Source organism: Epinephelus lanceolatus, chromosome 15, assembly GCF_041903045.1.
Source record: "Epinephelus lanceolatus isolate andai-2023 chromosome 15, ASM4190304v1, whole genome shotgun sequence".
Taxonomy (NCBI): domain Eukaryota; kingdom Metazoa; phylum Chordata; class Actinopteri; order Perciformes; family Serranidae; genus Epinephelus; species Epinephelus lanceolatus.
The window spans coordinates 36,688,567-36,711,833 of NC_135748.1; the positions used below are offsets into that span (position 1 = coordinate 36,688,567).

At 41.3% G+C, this 23,267-nt stretch overlaps 1 protein-coding gene across 3 annotated transcripts; it reads left to right on the forward strand.

Moving 5' to 3' along the window:
- Positions 1–10,007: 10,007 nt before the first annotated feature.
- On the forward strand, positions 10,008–22,102 carry LOC117266666 (uncharacterized). 3 transcript variants are annotated; one of them, XM_033641953.2, is made up of 20 exons: positions 10,008–10,258; positions 10,761–10,884; positions 12,423–12,559; positions 12,699–12,868; positions 13,137–13,332; positions 13,655–13,920; positions 14,010–14,095; positions 14,222–14,283; positions 14,369–14,607; positions 14,812–15,001; positions 15,128–15,169; positions 15,300–15,420; positions 17,367–17,508; positions 17,962–18,126; positions 18,304–18,424; positions 19,531–20,168; positions 20,258–20,375; positions 20,505–20,574; positions 20,688–21,017; positions 21,574–22,102. In XM_033641953.2, the coding sequence occupies exons 2-19, from the start codon at positions 10,761–10,763 to the stop codon at positions 21,014–21,016; spliced, it is 3,216 nt and encodes a 1,071-aa protein (XP_033497844.2). In that variant the 5' UTR covers positions 10,008–10,258; the 3' UTR covers position 21,017; positions 21,574–22,102. The 3 variants fall into 3 exon arrangements, with proteins under 3 accessions (XP_033497844.2, XP_033497845.2, XP_033497843.2); XM_033641952.2 differs by having other exon boundaries at positions 10,009–10,258; positions 21,518–22,102; XM_033641954.2 differs by lacking the exons at positions 20,258–20,375; positions 21,574–22,102 and having other exon boundaries at positions 20,688–20,830.
- Positions 22,103–23,267: the final 1,165 nt, after the last annotated feature.

Sequence of the window (23,267 nt, forward strand, 5' to 3'; positions counted from 1 at the left end):
ATATGTCTATGGTAGAGGACATCTGGCGGCTGCACCGTGAACATGATGACATTAAATTGCATCATGCCATCTTGCTGTTCTGCATTAAATTTTTAAGCAAAAAAATATCCACTGATCAAAGGAATTGTTGGACTGTATGTTTATCTATATTAGGCTATCTATATATTTATCTAAATATTAGCACAATTTAATATCAATAAATCATTGCATACATAAGTAGAATAGAATAATAGAATAGAATAATGTTTATTCGGACATGTTTAAAAGAAACAAGCTTAGGTTAGAAAAAAAAATATAATAATAAAGAAATAAAAAATGAAAGACATGAATAATGAAGTTGCGTAAAGTAAAGGTCAGCCATTCAGCAAGTCACAAAGACAAACCAAAGAAAACAAAAACAAAAAAAACAATCAAACAAAGAAATATAACTCGGAAACATATTTGCATATTTCACGTCCTAAAAGGAGCAGGAAGGAAGTGTGAACTTATCTAGTCCTACCCCCTTTTTCTTTATATATATATATATATATATATATATATATATACAGTACAGGCCAAAAGTTTGGACACACCTTCTCATTCAATGCGTTTTCTTTATTTTCATGACTATTTACATTGTAGATTCTCACTGAAGGCATCAAAACTATGAATGAACACATGTGGAGTTATGTACTTAACAAAAAAAGGTGAAATAACTGAAAACATGTCTTATATTCTGGTTTCTTCAAAATAGCCACCCTTTGCTCTGATTACTGCTTTGCACACTCTTGGCATTCTCTCGATGAGCTTCAAGAGGTAGTCACCTGAAATGGTTTTCCAACAGTCTTGAAGGAGTTCCCAGAGGTGTTTAGCATTTGTTGGCCCCTTTGCCTTCACTCTGCGGTCCAGCTCACCCCAAACCATCTCGATTGGGTTCAGGTCCGGTGACTGTGGAGGCCAGGTCATCTGCCGCAGCACTCCATCACTCTCCTTCTTGGTCAAATAGCCCTTACACAGCCTGGAGGTGTGTTTGGGGTCATTGTCCTGTTGAAAAATAAATGATCGTCCAACTAAACGCAAACTGGATGGGATGGCATGTCGCTGCAGGATGCTGTGGTAGCCATGCTGGTTCAGTGTGCCTTCAATTTTGAATAAATCCCCAACAGTGTCACCAGCAAAACACCCCCACACCATCACACCTCCTCCTCCATGCTTCACAGTGGGAACCAGGCATGTGGAATCCATCCGTTCACCTTTTCTGCGTCTCACAAAGACACGGCGGTTGGAACCAAAGATCTCAAATTTGGACTCATCAGACCAAAGCACAGATTTCCACTGGTCTAATGTCCATTCCTTGTGTTTCTTGGCCCAAACAAATCTCTTCTGCTTGTTGCCTCTCCTTAGCAGTGGTTTCCTAGCAGCTATTTGACCATGAAGGCCTGATTGGCGCAGTCTCCTCTTAACAGTTGTTCTAGAGATGGGTCTGCTGCTAGAACTCTGTGTGGCATTCATCTGGTCTCTGATCTGAGCTGCTGTTAACTTGCGATTTCTGAGGCTGGTGACTCGGATGAACTTATCCTCAGAAGCAGAGGTGACTCTTGGTCTTCCTTTCCTGGGTCGGTCCTCATGTGTGCCAGTTTGGTTGTAGCGCTTGATGGTTTTTGCGACTCCACTTGGGGACACATTTAAAGTTTTTGCAATTTTCCGGACTGACTGACCTTCATTTCTTAAAGTAATGATGGCCACTCGTTTTTCTATAGTTAGCTGATTGGTTCTTGCCATAATATGAATTTTAACAGTTGTCCAATAGGGCTGTCGGCTGTGTATTAACCTGACTTCTGCACAACACAACTGATGGTCCCAACCCCATTGATAAAGCAAGAAATTCCACTAATTAACCCTGATAAGGCACACCTGTGAAGTGGAAACCATTTCAGGTGACTACCTCTTGAAGCTCATGGAGAGAATGCCAAGAGTGTGCAAAGCAGTAATCAGAGCAAAGGGTGGCTATTTTGAAGAAACTAGAATATAAAACATGTTTTCAGTTATTTCACCTTTTTTTGTTAAGTACATAACTCCACATGTGTTCATTCATAGTTTTGATGCCTTCAGTGAGAATCTACAATGTAAATAGTCATGAAAATAAAGAAAACGCATTGAATGAGAAGGTGTGTCCAAACTTTTGGCCTGTACTGTATATATATATATATATATATATATATATATATATATATTATCTTTAAACTTTATGTTGACCCTAATTTTTTAAGCTTTCCGCTTTGTTTAACATATACAACTCAAACAAATCAAGCAAGAAATCCAAAAAAATAACACTAATCAGAATGAGACATACTTCAACAACAGGACAGCCTACATGTCCTGTAATCATCTTAAATATTTAGGCTAATATAATTTAGATCTGCCCTGTAAAAGTGTGTTTATAGCGCACTGAATGAGTGTTTTGTGCGAAGATGTTATTACCACTTGTCAAAAGAAAAGACAATGCGCTCACATGTCCTCTCAGATTCGATCACCGACAATCGGAGCACAATGCATGCTTTCCCTGGTTTGCATATTGGAACTACAACAGCCTCCTTCCAACTTTGTGGTAATTTTCCACCCTCCCAAACTATATTATATAGTTCTAGTAAAATATCCTTAGATGATTCACTAAGATGTTTTAACATTATATAACAAATCTGATCCTTGCCTGGTGCTGACATCTTTGTTTTGTTGAGAGCATGGTGTCGCTCTGTCTTTGTAAATTACTTGTTTAGTGAGTCACTCACACTGTAACAGCTCTTCATTCTCTGCTATTGTAGTTACCCTTCCTCTTTTCCCTTCATCGCTAATATTTTCCAAACTGTGAAGGTCTTTGCCAACATCTCAGCTTTCTCTTCATCTTTCACTGCTGTTGTTTCACCATCATTTAAAACTGGATACCCATATTCTCTTTTAATCCCATTCATTCTTTTAATCATTCTCCAAATGTTCCCAATTTCTGTCTCCCTTCCCACTGAGTTACAATATGTCCTCCAAAATTCCTTCTTTGCATTTTTTATGACTCTCCTTAGATTTGCTTGCAGTCTCTTATATTCAATAAGATTCTGAAAACTGTGATTTCTTTTCAACATTTTAAAAGTTTTATTTCGAGACTTAATTGCTTCATCACACTCTTTTGTCCACCATGGAACAATCTTCTTTATGTGCTTACCTCCCTTCTTCAGAAAGATTTAAATTATCAGCATCTTCATTAATAACAATTATCTGCATTTCTTGATCACAAATATACCCAAATTTCTCCCAATCAGCACTACTAAAAGCCCATATCTGGGATCCATCATTATCATATTCTTCTACTCTCAATCCTACTACAGTGAAAATAGGATAGTGGTCACTGCCAACAGTCGTCAATCACTATACCATGATCATCATCATTACCCAACTACCCCATACTGTACTGTGAGCATTAAAATCTCCACAACATATCACTTTTCCTCCTAAATGTACAACTAATGCATCAATTAACTCTATTGATAACTTATTACATGGATTGTAAAATACTCCAATTCTTTACCTTTCCCCAAAACCAAGCTGTCATCCCTGAGGACTAATGACTCCCATCCTCTGCAGGAGGAGATAAAAGCTCTGGAGAGCTCCTTCAGTGATAGACTGATTCACCCAAAGTGTGTGAACGAACGCTATCGCAGGTCCTTCCTGCCTGCTGCTGTCAGGCTACATAACCAGCACTGCTCACAGTAGACTGCACCATGGACACTTTATTGACACTATGGACACTTTATGGACACTACAGCTGTCTGCTGTTTTGCACATACAATCACTTGCACTAGATGTGCTCCCTTTATCCACTGCTCATTCTCATTCACTGCTGCTCATTATTATCCACTTCGTATTATTTTCATTATTTTTATTATTGTTATTGTTATTCATCACCGACTCTTGGATTTTTGTACTTATTTGCATGCTTAGTTATTTAAGTTTTTAAGTCTAATTTTGAAATCTTTAATCTGACTCTTTTTCCTTGACTGCTGTAACGCTGGAATTTCTCAATTATGGGATCAATAAAGGTGTATCTTATCTTATCTTATCTTATCTTAAACTCTGTATTGTATCCCTTGCTTCACAAATATTATACATCCTCCTCCACTTCCCTCCCCTCTATATCTGTGGATACTATCATAGCCTTTAATTTTAAAAATCCAATGATGGTTTAAGCCAGGTTTCTTGAACACATGTTATTTCTGGTTTCTTTTTTATATCTTTGATGAATCCTTTAAATTCCTGGCCATTTGCTGTGAGACTTCTTGCGTTCCATTGTAGAATAATCAGCTTGCTTTATCACCTGAGCCTCCCGGTTTCCCATCTGTTTCAAGTCTTTTGTTAATATGCTCCCAAGATACACCTTTCATACCCAAAAACCTTTTAGGTCCCCTCACAATTATTTTAATCTTCTCTGTTTTGTGTTTGACTTGATCAGTACAATTAATTACATAGGCCATGAACAAAATCAGCCTATTGACTTCGTGCTGTGTTAGCTTTCTGTTTGATCTTCCTCTGATCTAGGGAACAGGTTTAGATGACAACGGTTTCTTTAAAAACGGAAAAGTCTTTCCTTTGTGTTTTAAAAAACTTCTGCGTTTATATGACCATGTTATTGAAACGAACACCGTTCACACGGAGCCGCAAAATCTACTGGAAATGCTGTAGTATGCACGCCAGGCCCAATGGGTGGCAGTGTAAATTTGCAAAGCAACGCCACGGCATGACGCCATGCGCCTGCGCTGAAGCGCCTTCCTCTTTGCTACAACACGGTTATTACAAACCAAAACAAAGAAGACACAATGGCGAAAGCATGCACAGATAACTTTGTCTGGATGGACGACGAGGTGGAGTTGCTACAGTAACAGATCTACACTTCACTTAAAATCAACAGGGTGAGCATCACAAACAGAGCTCGGCATTGTTGTTGTGACGGTCGGCATGCCTAGTGACTGGAACCGTAATGCGCACGTGCGAAAAGTCTCCGTTTTCAGAGGAACTGCATATTGCAAGTTTACATGACAACGGAGACGCTGAAATTGTTGCGTTTTCAGGCACCCAAAACGCCGCTGTCGTGTAAACGATCGGCCAAAACTCAACTAAAGTTTACCGTTTTCAGTTGAAATCATTGTCGTATAAACAGGGCCTGAGAGGCCGTTTACACGTTGCCGGCTATTTTCATAAACGGACATTTCACCGTCTCCGTTTTCAAAAAGATCTTCGTTTACACTTACCCGTGTATATATACACAAGAGCATGCCAAACCTGTAGGTGGCAGTGTAACGAGAAGCTCTAGCCTTCCATGTATCCATTGTCACCATAGCAACATAGGCCGCATTTTTGACACAGGCGCAAGTTCCGGTGCATACTGTGACGTCGGCTGCCTATAACTCCGTTTATCTGCGTTTATCTCAGTTTACATGCAAACGCACAACCGGAGTTTTCCTAAATCTCCACTCTGGCCGGAGTTTTTAGAAAGACTCGTTTTCAGAGGAGAAATCTCCGTTTGCGTGTAAACGAAGGGCACAAACGAAGGAAGATGTCTCCGTTTATCAAAATCACTGTGTACGTGTAAACGGCCTCTCAGTGTCACCCCTTCCCCTTTGTCCTGTACCTTCTTCACGGCCTCTGCATAGCTTATGTTGTTAACGGCTTTCACTTGCTCAATTTCCACAGCCCCCTTCCTGACTTCACAGCCACCAAATGTAACCCTGTGTTGCCCACCACAATTGCAGCACTTATTTTGTACATCAGCTCTGCATTCCTCAACTCTATGTTCACCTCCGCATTTGGGACACCTCTGTTTTCCTTTACAAACCGCTGCTACATGCCCATACCTCTGGCATTTATAACAGCGAAGTGGGGGAGGGATATAGGGCCTAACTGGGAAGCTCATACATCCTATTTTCACTTTTTCTGGAAGTACAGAGCCCCGAAACTCCAGAAGCACAGACATAGTGTCCACCCTTTCACCATTTATTGTTTTTTGCTGTCTCTTTGCTCTATTCACATCTTTCCAAATCTTCATCTACAGGAATCCCTGTTATTACGCCTCTTGTCACTTTATTCTCACCCAGAATCCTTCTTTCACTTACCATTTTCTTGCAAATACTTTCCATCGACAAAGCTTTATTCTTCTGTTCCTCCATTTTATATATTATCGACAAGTTTCCATCCCGCAAAGTCTTAGCCATCTTCACCTCTCCTAGCTTCCTTTTCAACAGTCACCAATTTATGCCAACTGCCAAGTCCAAAGTCCAGAAAATCGTCGCCAAATGGCAAAAATGATCGACGTTGTTTGTAATCCTCGCTCTCCTACCACGTCACCACTACTCGGGCGTCTATCGACTCGAAAAAAAATTGGCATGTAAACTTGAAATATAAAGTTCCTCTGAAAATGCGCAGCGTGCTGAATGATTTATTTTGTTGCTCAAAACTATCTTTAGTCGCAAATGCAGCGCGGTGATGGACGATATCGCCACACTATCAACATTTTACTCCGCCCGTCACAGCGCGCTGTTTGATTGCGTTATCAAAACACGCCGCAATTATTCGGCCTTGCTTTTCACTTATTCCACCTAATACCGAATGTGTGTTTTTTGCAATATTCGGCAGAATATATTCGGTTACCGAATATTCGTTGCATCCCTAGATTAAACAAGAAGTAACACTCGTGTAAGTTATTTAGTTTGGCAATAGTGAGAGAGTATGTGACTATAGATAAATTGGGAACGCAGGGATGCGCAAAACATTTATCTAAGGAATCCTAAATAAAGATTAAGATAATTAAATCTCCTATTTGACATCAGCTCTTACCACTGCCCAGTGGGTCACCCGGGAGGGAAGTTCTTTGCCTCCTTTCTTAGCAGCGAATCATGCAGACGTTTCTCTTAAGGACCCCCAGATTGTCGCTTTGCGACTCCCGGCTTCACTTCACGGCCTTCCAGCAAGGTGATTCAAACTGGAACGCAGCAGTGAGGGATGGTGGAGCCTGGTGGCAGTCCTCACACGTTGCTGATATCGGGCTGCAGGTTGGCTTGGAAAAAAAGAGTTCCTGTGACAAGCGGTTGGCAGCCGCTGGATCTGATGAATCTTTGGGTGAAGAGGCCAGTCGAACAGGCGCTTGTCTACTTTGTTATGATTACTCGCTTATAATAAAAACTAAAATAAAAACATAACCATTGGTAGCTTTGTCACCTTCTACCTATGCCAATCCTCAATACCTATGTGCAGTTTCACATAGATTGACCACGTCAGTGCGTAGAAAAAAAACGTGGGACAGACAGAATGACTGACTGACAGAATGACACACTGACAGTTTCCGTGATTATGTACAGCATACCATACCATGACTTAGTCATACCAAAAATTAGAAAACACCCTGCCCCCCCAACATTCGGCCACAGGGGGAGCCACAGCGATCGGTCGCATTTTAGCCATTTTTGAGTGTTTTTCTGTTGTTATAGCGCCACCCAGTTGCCAATTAGAGTTGCTTTTGCTCCTTACAAAAAAGAAAAATGGCCTTATGTTTCAAATTGTCTTTCAGCCCCCTACACTTTAAGGAAACAAAAGATAACATTCACTAAGATTAATGTCAACTAAGGAAAGCGCAAAAGAAATGATGCACAGGAATGAGATGCTCTGTCCTTCTCATATTTCTGAACAATTTAGTGCAACAACTCTGAGATCTGACCTGTAATCTGACTAATAAACCAAGTCAACATACCTCTCACACAACATCTGAAGATTAGTGACGATATCAGGCAGGATCCACACACCGGTTGTCAATCAAAGCGTAGCCTTCCTTGAGAAACGCTCTCTTTCCTTTGTCCTGGGTGCTGCTGAGGCCCCCTGAGAAACACTCTGACCCTTTAACTGCTTGGGGCGTCTGTCCAAGGGCAGCTCCCTCACTCTGACATCTCTCCATTTAATGCATGTATAGGTCATGTTTGTGCATGTTTGTGTGTATTTAGGGCCTGTGTGTGTATGACAAAAGATTGAAAAATCGAATTTACCCTCAGGATTAATAAAGTAGCCTATATCTTCTTCCTTTATTTTCTTCTGGCTCCATCCAGCTCTGCACTTCCTGTAAATCCCTTTAAATATAGTGTGTAAATATTGTGTCCTCCCTTCTCTCTCCTCCAGTGTCCACACTGTTGAACCTGCGTCTGAGTGAGTCCGACTCTGGGAAGATGGTGTGAGAGCTGGAGCTTCCCGGCAGCGTGCTGATCGTCCCCCAGGCCACGCTGGGCGGGAAGGCCAAAGGCAGGGCCATGCAGTACCACAACAACATCAGCAAAGAGGACGGACTGCGGCTCTACGGAGACTTTGTTTCTCTGTGTGAGAAGGAACTGACGGCTGCTTCAGCTGAAGTGACGGTGAAACACGGGACGTATGGAAACAGACAAGTGCTGAAGCTCGACACCAACGGACCCTACACACATCTGATGGAGTTCTGAGACATGAAGCTTTGCTAGTGCCATCATGGAGGTCCAAATGGTCTCTAAATTCATGTGTAAATATCTATAACTGAGGCTGGAAACAGTACCTAAGACTTTATGTATTGATATTTGATGTATGCATTTTTTAAATCAACAAAATTACACTGGACTATGTCACAGTTTTTTGTGTAATCCTTTTAGGAGTCTTAAAAATATGCTCAGAAGGCCACAAAGTGTTCATAAACTCTGCAGTAAACATACCTGCTGAATGCATAGTAACATCTGTTAAAGTTTGTAGAGGAGGAATGAGGGTCTGGTGCTGTTTCCCTGGTTACAGTGAAGGGAAATCAAAATGCTTCGAGCATACAATGATATGTTAGACAATGGGTTTGTGTCAACAGTTTACAGAAGGCCATTTCCTGTTTCAACATGACAACACAAGGGTAAGGGATTATAATATAACAAGGGAAATTATTCCACGAGGGATTAAAACACTGCAAAAAAATGCATCATGTTTTATATATTCATCATACGCTTTATACATAAACTACATCAAACCACCCATCAGCATATGAAATACTTAAAATCAGATGAAAAATTCTTATTATATGAATGCATCATCAATTATAATACAATATATAACAGTTAAACACTTGCACGACTCATTTTGTAGCATTGTGAGTACTTTTACTTTAAGTACGTTTTGCTGATGATACTTACATACTTCTGGTTAAGTAATATATTTTTGTGTAGGAGACTTGTATTTTCACAGTGTGGTATTGTTAAAGAAAACAATCTTAATTCTTCTTCCACCACTAAAGAATGATGAAGTGGTTCTGTTATTTTGTCCACCCTCTGTGAGCCTGCATGATGCTGAATGGCAGGTTTCCTCCAGTCCAGCAGGGGGCGCTCTGCAGTGTTTTAGGGAACGGAAATGAACAGCGCTAACTTAGCTTCGGTTACAGCAGCCTTTACAACCTGCGTCAAAACGACTCCTCCGTCAAGTGAGCAGCAAGTAGCAGCAATGAAACCTCCGTTTAATCGATTTTACTGCCAAATAAAAGCACATAAAAAAGGGAAGACATTGAAAATTAGTGCTTTTACAAAAGTGTGACATACAAAGTTCACCTTTGTTCACAGTGGTACTGTCTGTGTGATATATGTGTAGCATGGATATGTCTCTCTTAAACTGAAACGACTGATAAATGATAAATGACAATTGCTATGTATAAGAATCACTAATAAATCAGGGGCAAATAATTAAGATATAACAAATTAAATTAGAATAAAAGGTAATTAAAAAGAGTTGGGACAAAACACATTAAAGAATAAAAGAAGAAGAAACAAAACAAGAAGAAGAAGGGGTAACAGGTGAACAAAAGTGGTCACACAATAAACAACTAACGCAATATATTATATAGTAGTTCAAAATCTTGTATTAATTTATGATTATTTATTTTAAAGATTAAGATTTACACTTCAAATATTTACAAGCTGAATTTAAACCATTATTTTTGAAAATCTGCACACCGGAAGTTATACGATTGCGACTGCTAGCTTAAATATGCGAAATCACCAAATGGTGCATTTAGCCACAAGTTCGACCTGAAATTTAATACGTTAGAGAATTTATAAGTTTATTTAGATAAAGTGAAATTAATTAAGTTGTTTGTGGGGACAGTTGAGTCTAAAAATAACGCGTTGAAAGTTCGGATATTGTTGAAAGTCGATGACGGTGTAACGAAGATTTGTGTTTACCGGACACAAGATGTTCTAAGGTGGGCAGCGGTTTCCAGTTTGGAAACTTTAGCGTAATAAGTTTAGTCGTGATACATTTGTTGTATGGAAATGACATGGAAAATGTTGAATTATTTGCTTTTTAGCAGCAACAAGGAGAAGTTTAGCATTCTTATTTGATAATTAACAAAATACCAAGGATCATTTGTTTGAGCTGACATGCTCATGACATGGTGGGAGCTCTAAGGGATGTGAAAGAAACAGTCAAATATGTGGGAATTTTATAAAATGGGAAAAAAAATGTCAGAAAATATTTGATAATTTGCTCATTAGCTGCAACAAAAACAAGTCAAACGTTCCTTCTTTAAAAATATGAAACAATTATTTGAAGACTTAAATTGTTATCAGTAATTTTTATAGCCTGTTAATCAATACATTGACTTATTATTTAGATAAGGCAGACTGATAATGATTTGTTTTGTGACTGCTGATGAGTTGAAGAGTTAAAGTGTCTCCTCCCTGTCTTTGTCTCTTCCCTTACAGATGCCTTCTTTTGACCTTTTGAATAAGGTGGAGCTGTTTATGCGGGCAGGAACGTTTCCTGTAGGTGCATCCAAGAGCTCAAAGAAAGTGACCAGAGCTGCCAGCAAACACTTTATTTATAAAGGTATGTTAGAGCTACACTGGCAGGCGGACACCGGGATGCTTCTTATACATTAGAGAACAGTTTTTCCTTTCAATACAGTTTAGCCTCAACCCCGGATGTATAGATCCTGTTCCCCCACCTGTCCTTACCTTGTGAGCTCCACAAACAAAAATATATTCAACTTTATGATATTGAAATGGAAGCTGAAAATCTCAGAGACGGATATCTGGACAACTGGACAAATAACAAACTGTCTGCATGGTACAACCAGAGTCAATCAAGAAAACAGATTATGTGTCCTTTGGGCAAACTGTTCTTTTTAAATATAATATAATGCCTTAAAAGCATAGCTGTCTGTCACCATGTTTCTCAGGTTTTGTGGCTACTCAAACTGCACATGTCAACGTTTCACATAGCCCAGGTGACCATCCTGGATCTCCCATACTTTGGTCATTTCATTCACTAAGCAACACATAAAATGTGTTACAGAAAGAATGTTTAAAATATGAACTCACTCTGGATGCTAGTCATTTTTTGGATACTTATAAGGTGGTAAAAAAAAGTACTTAATATGAAGGCAAAGCAAGAAAACACAAGTAGTATTGTTGCAATATATTACGCCTTTAAGCTTGATTTTAATGACTTGAAAAAGACTGTTTGTTCAAATGAAATCATGTTGTTTTTACCTACTTAAATAGTTTCTGGGAACATTGCCTACCATCCAATGAGTTTATATTCTCTTCTTTCTTCTTGTCACCAATTTTATGAGGAGTTCAGAGACTGAAATGGTCAAATTAAGGGAGAGATGATGATCCAGGACTGTGACAGTATGATAATTCTGGATCGGTGTGGTGTAGTGGAGTAGAAGTATAAAGTAGCATAAAATGGAAATACCCAATTAAAGTATGTCAAAATTTAAAGTACAGAACTTGGTTAAATGCCTGTGGATATTCTCATTCATCCAGGTCATAGTTATCTCAAGGCAATTGAATCGAACGCAACTGGGCTTGGTTACCAAGTCCAGTTGCGTTCGATTCAATCGCCTTGAGATAACTATGACCTGGATGAATGAGAATATCCACAGGCATGTTGCAGAACAATTTGGGGTTGACACCCTCAAAATGGTGCGGGAATATGAAAGGATGGCTCGAAAGATTGCAGATTACACAAACCACCTACGGTTTAATCTGAGATGCAGACAAAACAGGCTAATACCAACAAGCCTACGCTACGTTCCACTATGAAAGGCTATAGAGTGGACAAGATCTTGGAAAAGGCACAAAACCAGCTATTAAATGAGAGAGTGAGACAGACCCATTTCACCACTGAAGGGCTGAAGGAGAAAGCGGACCACTTACTCCAAAAACTAACATCCCTCTTACCTGAGGCCGTCCTTGGAAAGATCATTGACTTCACAAATAAAGCACAACCAAGTCCAGTTGCATTCGATTCAATTGCCTTGAGATAACTTGGTTAAATGTTCTGACACATTATGAAAATAAATTTGACTTTTTTTGCGTCCCCTGTAACTGACTGTATTTTCTCCCTTCATCCTCCAGATGGCTGCTTGTGGCGTGCCTATCGAGGCCGCCTCCTCCGCGTTGTCAGGAGCGATGAGGAAGTGAGGGAGATCCTGGTCCGTTACCATGACAACAACAACCACGCTGGCCGGACCCGGACAGTAAGGGAGATAATGGTGAGCTTAGATTATATTATTTCATCATCACAACATAACAGTTAAGATGTAGTGATCAAATATGAAATTAAAAGGTTTATACACTGTTGTAAGAGTGAGTGTGACATTCAACGCAAATCTTCCTCCTCTGGGTGTCCAGTTGATGTATTACTGGGTCGGAGTGACAGAGGTGGTGAAGACCTGGATCAACGCTTGTGCTGTTTGTCGGAGCCGAGGTCCTGCTGAACCGCCTGATCCGCGTGTTAGCTTCTGCCTGGCCTACAGCTGCGATGCCTCCAGCTACGTTTACCCTGACCTCAGCTTCCACAAGTAGGACTCCACATTTTAAGAGTTGTTTGATAAAAAATGAAAAAGGGAAAAATAACTACAATCAATCAATCAATAGGCATGAGAATTGCTTGTTATGAATAAAAATATGAAAAATACAATTTGCATATTGAGGATTAATACATTTAAAAAAAACAGAGTATGACCCATCATGTTGTCATAATATGCAGATGATGATATACTATACCTGTCAGGTGTAGCCCAATCATTGTCTATGATTTAACTAAATTATTGAGGCATCATCCCGCAGGTTTCCAAAGGAGGCAGAGCGACGGCAAAGGTGGCTAGCGGTGGCTCAGAGAGATGAAGGCTCACTTCGCACTACCTCCTGCCTCTGCTCCAGACACTTTGAGCCGTCCTGTTTCACGCTGAGTGAGGAGGGTCAGCCGACTCTATCCCCAGACGCCGTACCCACCATCATCCCTGTGACAGTGCAGGAGGAAGAGGTGACACAATGCAGCCAGCACATACAGAATAATTTCTTTTGAAAAAAAGAAGCTAAAATTACACCATTTATGAATCATCTGTGATAGTCTGGCGACCTGTCCAGGGTGCACCCTGCCTCTCGCAGCTGGGATAGGCTCCAGGTTTTAAAACTGTATGAAAATGTTATATTTGTAAATGGCCCATGGCTCATTAAAAGCAGCAACAAAAAGAAAAGTTTTTATTCTCCATTAGGCATCTGTCTTTACTTTGTATGCAGACCTTACAGAGAGTTTGGACCTCAGTTTGCTGGTGGGATTTGATCAGGTACTCTTTGATTTTCAGGTTCCCATCCCTTCAGATGAGGACTTCCTCAATTCCAACACCCTGGAAGACCTCCTGTCCACAGCTGCTGCCGCTGCTGCTGCAGAAACCACAGACCCTCCTGAGCCAACCTTCTATTGCCCTGGGACACCTGTAGAGCTGCAGGAGCACCAGTACTGCCTCCCAGCTCCTGATCCGTACTCCAGGGAGGTCCAGAGGGTGGTGGAGGACAACAGCAGGAAGACCGTCATTGAGCCAAGCTTCACCGCTTACAACCAGATTGCCAGGTAGACCACCTGACCATTCTAATGTTACAGTTTGACCTGTTACAGTTAATGAGCTTGTGTGGAAATGTTTTGTATGTTGCATCCTGCAGGTATCTGAGTCATAGGGTGTTACCGATGCAAAGCAAGAAAGCCAGAGGTTCTTTAAAAAGGATGGCCAAGCGCTTTGCTCTAATAGGTGAGTGGAAAGAGAAATAAAACACAGAATCACTTGAATTATGTACCTCCTTTTATCCTCAATGAGCAGGATTGTTGTATCTAATTAAGTTGAAATGTCTTACGAAGAATTTCTCTTGTGTTTCAGATGGAGTCCTGATGTACACACGAGTCTCTCCTCCTCTCAGAGTGCCGCGCAGCAGAGAGGAGGTTTACGTGATTTCATTAAAATGTATTATGAAATGAAACAGATTCCCTAAATGGATCTTAACGTTTCGCTGCCTCTTGATCCCAGGTGAACTCGATCCTGCAGCAGTTCCATGACAACCAGGGTCACTCTGGCCAGGGGATCTGCCAGCAACAGATCGCAAAGCGCTTCTACTGGGCCAACATGACCCGAGACCTGGCCCGCTGGATCTCTAGCTGCCACACCTGCCTCAACAGAACCAAGAGGAAGTGGCTCCGCTGCAGCGTCCACTCCTGCACCAACTGCTGTGGACCGGTGGAGAGAGGCCTGGGCCTCACCTTCCATAAGTATGAGCACATGTCCTCGAGTTACCCTGCAAGATGACCAGAGAGCAGAAGATGCTGTGGTTAGATAGCAGACTAGTTGAACACAGAATCAGTCGGATTTCTGCAGCAAGACAAACAATGACTGCTTTTTTATGCTTTTCTGTTTATTTTAATTCTTAAGCTGGTTGACATTTCTTGAAGGAAAGAATCTGTTTTTACCCCCAGGTTTCCTCTTGACAACGCGGCCCTGCTGGCTCAGTGGTTGAAGGCTGTTGGTCGTCCTAACTGGCATCCTCGTCTCCGCTCATCAGTTTGTTCGGCCCATTTCACAGAGGACTGCTTCGACCGCAGCGGGGATAAGGTCACCATCCATCCAGACGCCGTGCCCACACTCTTGGTCCACGGCGACTCAGCGGTAAGGCTCAGGAGTTATTTTCTGTATATCAGATCCATGAATAATGAATGCAGTAAAATGACAGTAGCAGTCGTAGTGCAGTTTTATATGAAGAGCAGAAGACTGAGTTGTGTCTTTCCTCCACAGACTTCATCGAGAAGTCCGACCCAGCCGTCTGCCGGAGAGGAGGTATGTTCAAGCTGGGGTGATTACTGGGGGTTTGACAGAGTATTATATGTTGTCCATTTCAACCTTGTGGTCAGTGCTTATCAATTTAGTGCACTGTATGTATTTTGATGATCTGTCTCTGTTTGAGCAGGCCTATTTTGCGAAGTACGATGCCGTGGAGCTCTACCTGAGCAAACGCACCTATCCCCCTGGCCTGAGCTACGTAGAGAAGAACACCTTCAGGAGGTTTTGCAAGAAGTTTACCATTAAAGGTTTGTACAGACCCCAATCTAAACTTAAACAAACTAAGAATAGATTGTCTTAACTATAGGTTCCTCCAGGAGTTTTTTGTACCAAAGTAAGGCTTTGCCAAAAACAATACTTGACTGTGTGTTCATGCTGCACCTGAAAGTATCCCACTTCTGATGTTTTTCCTCCTGCTGTGTGTGACATACACTTGATGATGTGGATTGGCTAAATAAATGTAGCTCTTAAAGAAGAGATGTAAAAGACTTCCCCCAAAAACCTCAGCGTTCACAGCAACAAACAGAGATAGGTATTTGATAGAAACTTAAGGTTGCAAGTGTCTCTCAGAGCCTTTTTAGACTTGGTATTATAATGTGTTTTGGGTGATAGCTCTCAAGTGGAGAGCGCTAAATACAAATCTAAACAACCACCAAGTTGTACTTTGATCCGATCATTCAAACCAGTTGCTGAGGTTGTCTGGGATGCATTTGACCACATATCTTTAGCAGTATAAATGCTAACGTGTCCTGATTTGTCCCCGACAAGGACTACGTCATCAGTGCAGGATGTGGTGGTTGTTAAGGTGACAGTGCACTAAACATTCTACTTTTAGCACACTTATAATTTTATATTTAGTTGGGCAAAGTGTTGTGTGACCATCCATCATTTTGCCCTATGAAAGGAGACGTGTTAAATTCTGCTGACAGCGATATCTCTCTAGCTGTACTAGCACAACGGCTAATGTGACGAGCAAGCATGCTACTGAACAGCCAGCAAAAGTGTGTGCAGGGCAGTAACCAAATCTGAACTCAAGTGGTCACCTGGAGACGCATGATAAGCACAGGTGCGGACAGTGATGAGTCTCACCAAAACGCACTTTAATACCAGGTCTAGATAGGCTTTTAGACCAAGACAAAAAACAGTTGGGATAAATCTGTTAAGTCGGACGTTTAAGGAGTGGACAAGTGAAAATGCCTCTGACAGGTCTGCAGCCACAGAAAAGAGAGTCATGCCTATCTTCCCCAGCTCTACAGTATGTTCCCTATAGACATACGTTACATCTGTCTCCTGAGTGATTTAAAACATTCACAAATATTTATGTACGTCTCTTGCTCCAAACTAACATTGTCAGAGATTGGTAAGGGCTGTCTTCGCAGTTCAAATTGCAAAAACATGACAAGATATAGACGTTTCAGATGTGATTTAATTGTAAAAATCTTTTAAGCCACTGAGAGCGTAGGTTTCAAAGAGTATAAAATAAGTAGGCTATAAACTGAGGGTGGGTGGTTTCAACATGTTGACCCAGGGAAACATACACTGAACATGTGACCAAGGGGAAAGCATCGCTGAAAACATAAAACCCTCTAAAAGTTCCTAATGTGCCACTGTAAGAGGATATTGAACTGAATCTGTCACCATGTGTCCACAGTGCTTGTTTTTCAATTTAAGATTGTTTTCTTGAATTATTTTCTTCTTCTTGGTGGTCGGTTTTTCCATGAGGGCTTTTGGAATAATTACTAGTGTAGGACATAGGCCTTTTTTAGTATTTTTTTTTTAAATATAATTTTGTCTCATAGGTGAACCTCTTCGTGCCCAGTAATTATTCAAATGAAACCGTCTTGAGACAAGAAAATCAATTTAACTCAGGAAAGCTTTCTGACAAAGGGTTGCAAGTGAACATTGCTTTGTATTAAGGGGTCAAAACCAGTGCTTTATGGGATGTATCACTGTCATTATATCATAGCAAAGATTGTAATGTATTGAGGGATACTTCCATGCAAAGAAACGTCTGAGTTTGAGACAGCCAATAAATCACAAGCCTCCACAACAAAACATCTGTAGGACTGATATTCATATAATTCTTGTAACTAAAGACAAATTCTAGATTCCCTCATGGTAACAGTTAATTGACCTTTTCGTTAGGTTCCTCAGTCACCTTAGTAACATGACATCTTGTTCCCTGGTCTCTCAGACGACGTGCTCCACATGGTGAGGGGAGACCAAGTGCGTCTGGTTCTGAGGAGCAGGCAGCAAGTTGAAGCCGCCCTGGTGGATTATCACAACGAGCTGAACCACCTCAACGTCAACAAGTGTCTCAGACTGCTGAACGAGAGGTGAGAGGGGGTCTCCTCTGTCCCTGATAAATCATCTTTGTCAAGATTAGATGAAACTTTATTGATACTGTAAAGATGCAGAAGGGTAAAACGTCCTCGACCACAGACCCAAACACATCATCTCCTCAGTTTTATCACCTTGAACAAAAATGAACCAATAGAAGACGACTATTTCTGCATATTTTTCCATTAGACGTCTGGTTTAAACATAGATTTGTTATGTTTTTAACTTTGTTATAGTGAGAATACTTTTAAGCCTTTTTGTACCATTCTGATAGAACATGCCTTCTCTTTAGGAGTTAAAAAAATAAAGATACAAGTACAAAGTTTGGCATCAAGTTTGGATAATTGCAGGTTTTCAAGTTGTTATTCTTTATTAAACACTGGTGAAGAGATATTTAACATCAGCATCATGCTGTGGTATTAATAACCAGCTCGTGACATCATGAACAGGTACTTCTGGAAAACCATGAAATCTGATGTGGCTCAGTGGATCGACAGCTGCTCGCAGTGCAGCAGGAAGAAAAGGAGGAAACCAGATAACCAAACAGAACCAGGAGGATCAGAGTCACTTCGGGAGGCGCTGAGATCCCCTCAGTTACCCAGTGATGTAGACAGGTATGTGGGTGGGAACGCTACGCTTTAATCATCGAGCAGGACTGAAAAGTTTTCTTGTCATAGGTGAAGTATGAAGTAGTAACAGCAGCAGAAGTACTAGTAAACAGAGCAGTGGTAATTTGAGTATTAATGCCTTCAACAACAGCTCTTATTCTGTCTCTGTCTGTGTCTTTGCAGTGGGAAGGATGACGATGATGACACCAATGACGGCGAAGGTGATGGTCGGGATGTTGATGAAGGTGGTGGGAGTGTTGCTGATGAAGAAAGACAACCAGCAACAAATTCAGAGAGCAGAGCGGTAGGTTTCATAACTTCTCACACGGTCTGTAATCTGTTAATCTGTCCAACAGGAAGACAGAAAAAAAGCTCTCCTCATTCAACGTCATTGCTATTACACTTGTGTAAAACAAATCATAATCCAGTCAATATATTGGTGTCATACACAGCGTGAGCAGCTGCAAAATGACCGCACTTTTGATAAACGATCACAGTCAAATACATTACGTTTCCTATGGCTTCTATAAACATGATGGCAATCAGTCACTCCGAAATATAAGAAAAAATAATATCGATGATTAAGGAAATTTTAAAAAGCTTTTATTGTGGTGGTTTGATCATTAAAACTCACTGACTGTATTAAAAAAATAGTGGATATAGCCACCATGACTGCACCCATTGGTTTGTGGACCCCCATTTTGAGGCCTCAAATTGTCGCCATCTTGTTTTTTTGGAGCCAGAAGTTACCATATTTGGAAGAAAGGGTAGAGCTGTGGAGGAGTGAGGGGTGAATCTCAGAGCCTGAGGTGACGCCTACTAGACAATGTTTCACTCAAAGTGGACATACCCTTGATTATGTGTGACTTTAAGTCTTAATATAATTTAGATGGGTGGGTTATTTTATAGTTAAGCCCTCGTACAGCTATTATAAATGTTAGAATGAGCTAAAGAGACCAAAACTGTTATTGTACCAGGCTGTAATCATGTTTATCACTGCTGTAAAGTTGAGTGTTTTAACATGGGGGTCTAAAAGATTGACTAACTTCTGGAGCCAGTCTTACATGGCACTTCCATGTTGGCTTCATTTTCCAGCCCCTCATGTTGCTGCTTGAAGCCACCCCATGTTTCTCCAGTTGTATGCTTTTACTTTGAGGCAGCAGCAGTAGGAAACTCTGGACATTGACATCCTCCAGCCAAGGACTCCCAACTATTGCACTAAGTGAATGTCAGGATTATAATTTTAAGATCGCTTAAAATGCTGCAGCTTCGTCTTAGTATTAATAAAGGTCCTGTTTGTTTTGCACACTGTCATGAAAAAGACACACAGACTGTAAAGAAACCTGAAAACGTCAGTTGTTGGTCGCTGTCTCACTTTCAGTTTCTCTTCTCAATCTTTTGCCCTTCCAGCCTGTAGCTCCCATCAACCCTCAGCCCAGAATCCCCATCCTCCTTCATCTAAGAACCCCCATCAACTTCCAGCCCAGAACTCCCATAATCCTCCAGCCAAGGACTCCCAACGCCCCCTTTGTGGCCAGAGTCTGGTCTGTCAAAAGAGGAACCCTGCCACAGTCTGACGTCCAGAAGGAAACAAACTGCCCCGACACTCAGCCTGAGAACCAGATCAGCCTCCAGCTTCAAGTGGAAACTCCACTAGAAGAGCAGACACAACCTGAGGACCTCAGTGTCTCTCAGGGCAGTGCCAGAACACATCACAGTGTCAAAGCCCAGGACATAACCAAACCTCCTACAAAGTCACCTGCACTTGAGCTCCCAGAAAAACCCAAATGCCCACAAGCTGCAAACAAGCAAAATCAACCTCCAAGTCAAGGCAGAGGGCTGACAACCCAGAACCAAACCCTGAGTCATGGCAGCGTGCAGCACCCAGTGAAGAGAAAGAGAAACCTGGAGGCTGCGGCGTCGGCTAAGAGGAGCTCCACTTGTGGCATGGAGCCTGTGGTGGCACCAAGCACCAAACCCTGGCCTGTCTTCACCATCGCTGACTCTGCCCCAGCACAGACAGCAAAACCCCTCTCCAAAGTGAACAGGTATGTAAATACTACTGACCCTTCTTATAACCGCCTCTGTATTACGGCATATATATCTACAAGTACTGTATATATGTGTGTGTGAGCAGCTCTGCTTCCTCGCGGAGGCCCGGGACACTACAGGCCCGGACGGTCATCCAGCAGTGCAGTAAGGCAAAGGTTAAGATCAAACCAGGCATGAATGGGGCTGACGCTCAGTGGGCGGAGGTGGGTGGATGGTTTGTTTGTTCATTTTTAAGATTCTTCTTAACTTTTCCAGCCTTTGTCTCATCTTCAGTTTATGGTGTAACAACACTGTGCATGCTGTACATGTAACGACGGTGTCTCTGTCCTCAGATCCAGGAGGGAATGGTTGTGTACGTATGCTTCTTCCAGGGAGCCACCGAGGACGTCATTAATGAGATGGGTGAGATGTCTCTTTACTCTGCAGGCTTCACTCAGCATTTAAAAAACTGAGGTAAAAAAGGCAGGAAAACAATTTATTTACCCTCATGAATGCTACTGAATTCTCCCCCACAGCCAGCAGTCTGATGACCACCAAATTCTTCAGAAAAGACACCGGGCACACGGTTTCCGTCATCGACCTTCCCGGGAGTGTTTTATTTATCCCCCAGGACTCCCTGCTCGGCGAGCCGGTTCCCAAGAGAAGGATGCAGTACAGAGGGGGGTGTGAGCTGTGGTGGGGCGCCCAGCTATTCTCAAACCTGGTGTCCGCCTGCAGGGAGTTAATGTCTGCATCTGTGAAGTGCACAACGGCAGGCGTGAAGGTGGAGGAGGGAGTCTACGGACAGAAACAGGAGATGGAGCTGAGCTCTGTGGAGCCTCTGACGCTCCTGCTGGAGTTCTGAGGTACACCTTGACACTGTGGTGAGATGGGGGCCAAGAATAATCCAGGACAGCTGAATTTATCTGTCCATGCACCATTAAATTCTCAATTTTCCTGCAAGATTTTTCCTGTTTTTGGGTTTGAAACCCATAGCTAGTTCAGCTAGGGACACCAAAGATTAGCCACAGTTACTGAGGTTCAACAAAATTTAGAGGAAAAGGCACCAGGCTGCAGAAGTAAAAGCCACAACAAGGAGCTAAAGAGCTGCTGTGGCTCCAAAGCCGCAGGCTGCCTTCCACTGATTTAAACAATACTAGTGCAGAGTTATGTCTTCAGCCAGACCTCCAGTGCTGGCAGAGCAGAGATTTGTCTGGCTATGTGAGGCTACCTGCAGATATCTACATTTCAGTGAATTAATGGTTCCAGTAACTATGAAATCAGAGAAACTGAACTAGCACATCCTTGCATTGCTAAGTCAATTTTATTTCTATTTATTTATTTTTATTTTTATTTTTATACTCAGATATCACAAATTGGATGCAGACACAAACTATGGTTGCTGCAACGTCTGTGTTTCAGATCCTTCACCCTCCGGCCCGACCATGGTAATGGAAATAAAGCAAGTCTGCGGTTTCTCCGGACCAAACACAGGTGTAGTTTCTGTGCTCATGGCGCCTCAGTCGTGCATTTGGCGCTGGTTTTCCACGTGGCAAAGAAGCTTAAGGCCCTTTGGAGAAGTTTAAAAGTTCAGTCAGTAAAATTGCAGCTGAAAATTTAGTTTCTGCTGCTCTCCAGATTTTGTTTTGTCATCCACGTCTGCCTTTTACAAAGAACATAATTATGTTAATGTGACAGAATGTATGTTTCCATCATTGTTCCCTAATATGAACAGGGAATCAGCCTCTGCTGAGTTAATATGTGATGCACTTACAAGATCAGTCTGATGTTGTTGTATATTTTTTATTGCTGACTGCTGCTGTGTAAAGTGTCTGCACTCTAACCGTTTACAGAACTGTATCTTGTGTTTATATTGTTTGTACTGTACAGTCAAGAGAGAAAAAGAGCAATAATAAATAACCTATGTTAAAACAAATGTACATTGACTCATTGATGACAGCGTTTGTTTTGTTTATACAGAGCTCAGACAACTCAAGTTACTTTTACAAATCAGTTTACTACTGTCAGAAAGGGTTTTGTATCTCACAAGTGCCGAAATACATTCATGTTTCAAGTCATTTTAAATGAGTTCACCAGCTAAATCAAGTCACACCTGCAGCCACACAGCTCATTTAAATGTCTGCAGCCTTCCTGCCTCACTCTCTATAGCAGAGTTGGGTCCAAGTCGTTGTTTTACAAGTCACAAGTAAGTCTCAAGTCTTCCAAATCAGAAAAGGATTTACTTACAAGTAGATTTTCACTTACAAGGAATGCTTTGTTTATTTGGTGCAAACATTAAACATACAATAAACATATTAAGAGGAATGCACTCAAGTCCCAAGTCAAAACAGGCAAGCCCTGCGTCAAGACCCAAGTGGAGACTGACAAGTCCCAAGTCCTAAATTTTGAGTTTCAAGACATTAAAAAGTCATAATACACACTCTCTACCAAATGTAATGCCATTTTAACAACAGAGTAATGATATATTACATTAATAAAGTCATGAATGCCTTTTAAAATCTGTATTTATTTGTTAAAACAAAGGTTTGTTGAAAGTTGTCATGTCTCTGTCTGTAATTTTCGACCGCATGTTTTGCATAGAGCAAATAGTATTTTGTTCACCACCACATAGTTTTTGTACACCAACAAAATTATCATTATTTTTTTAACTGGCACTCAGTAACATACTGTACCATAAAACTTAAATTAAAAGCCTAGGGCAGGCGAGCTCAGTCTGTCACACAACCATCAAGAACCACCTCGATAGTCCTCTAATTGCATGGATTTTAAAGGCTAGGACATTAAGAAAACCCTCTTTATGAGCAGAGAGGGTTTGATCCAATTTACCACGACATCTACATGTAAATAAACTCAGCATAGAAATACTACAAGGAAGCAAAAATACAACGTTGGAGAAAGAAACTAAAGAGCACATTGTTTTTTTATTTATAACCATTTACATGATTTTACACAATTCCATCTCACATAATTCATCACACATACTGTACAATAATCCTGTTTCACTTTCTGACCCTCAGTCCTTTAAAATATATAACTGCTAACTGTTTGGCTAAAGTGGAAACAGACCACTTTTCAATTTTTCCACCACCAGCGTT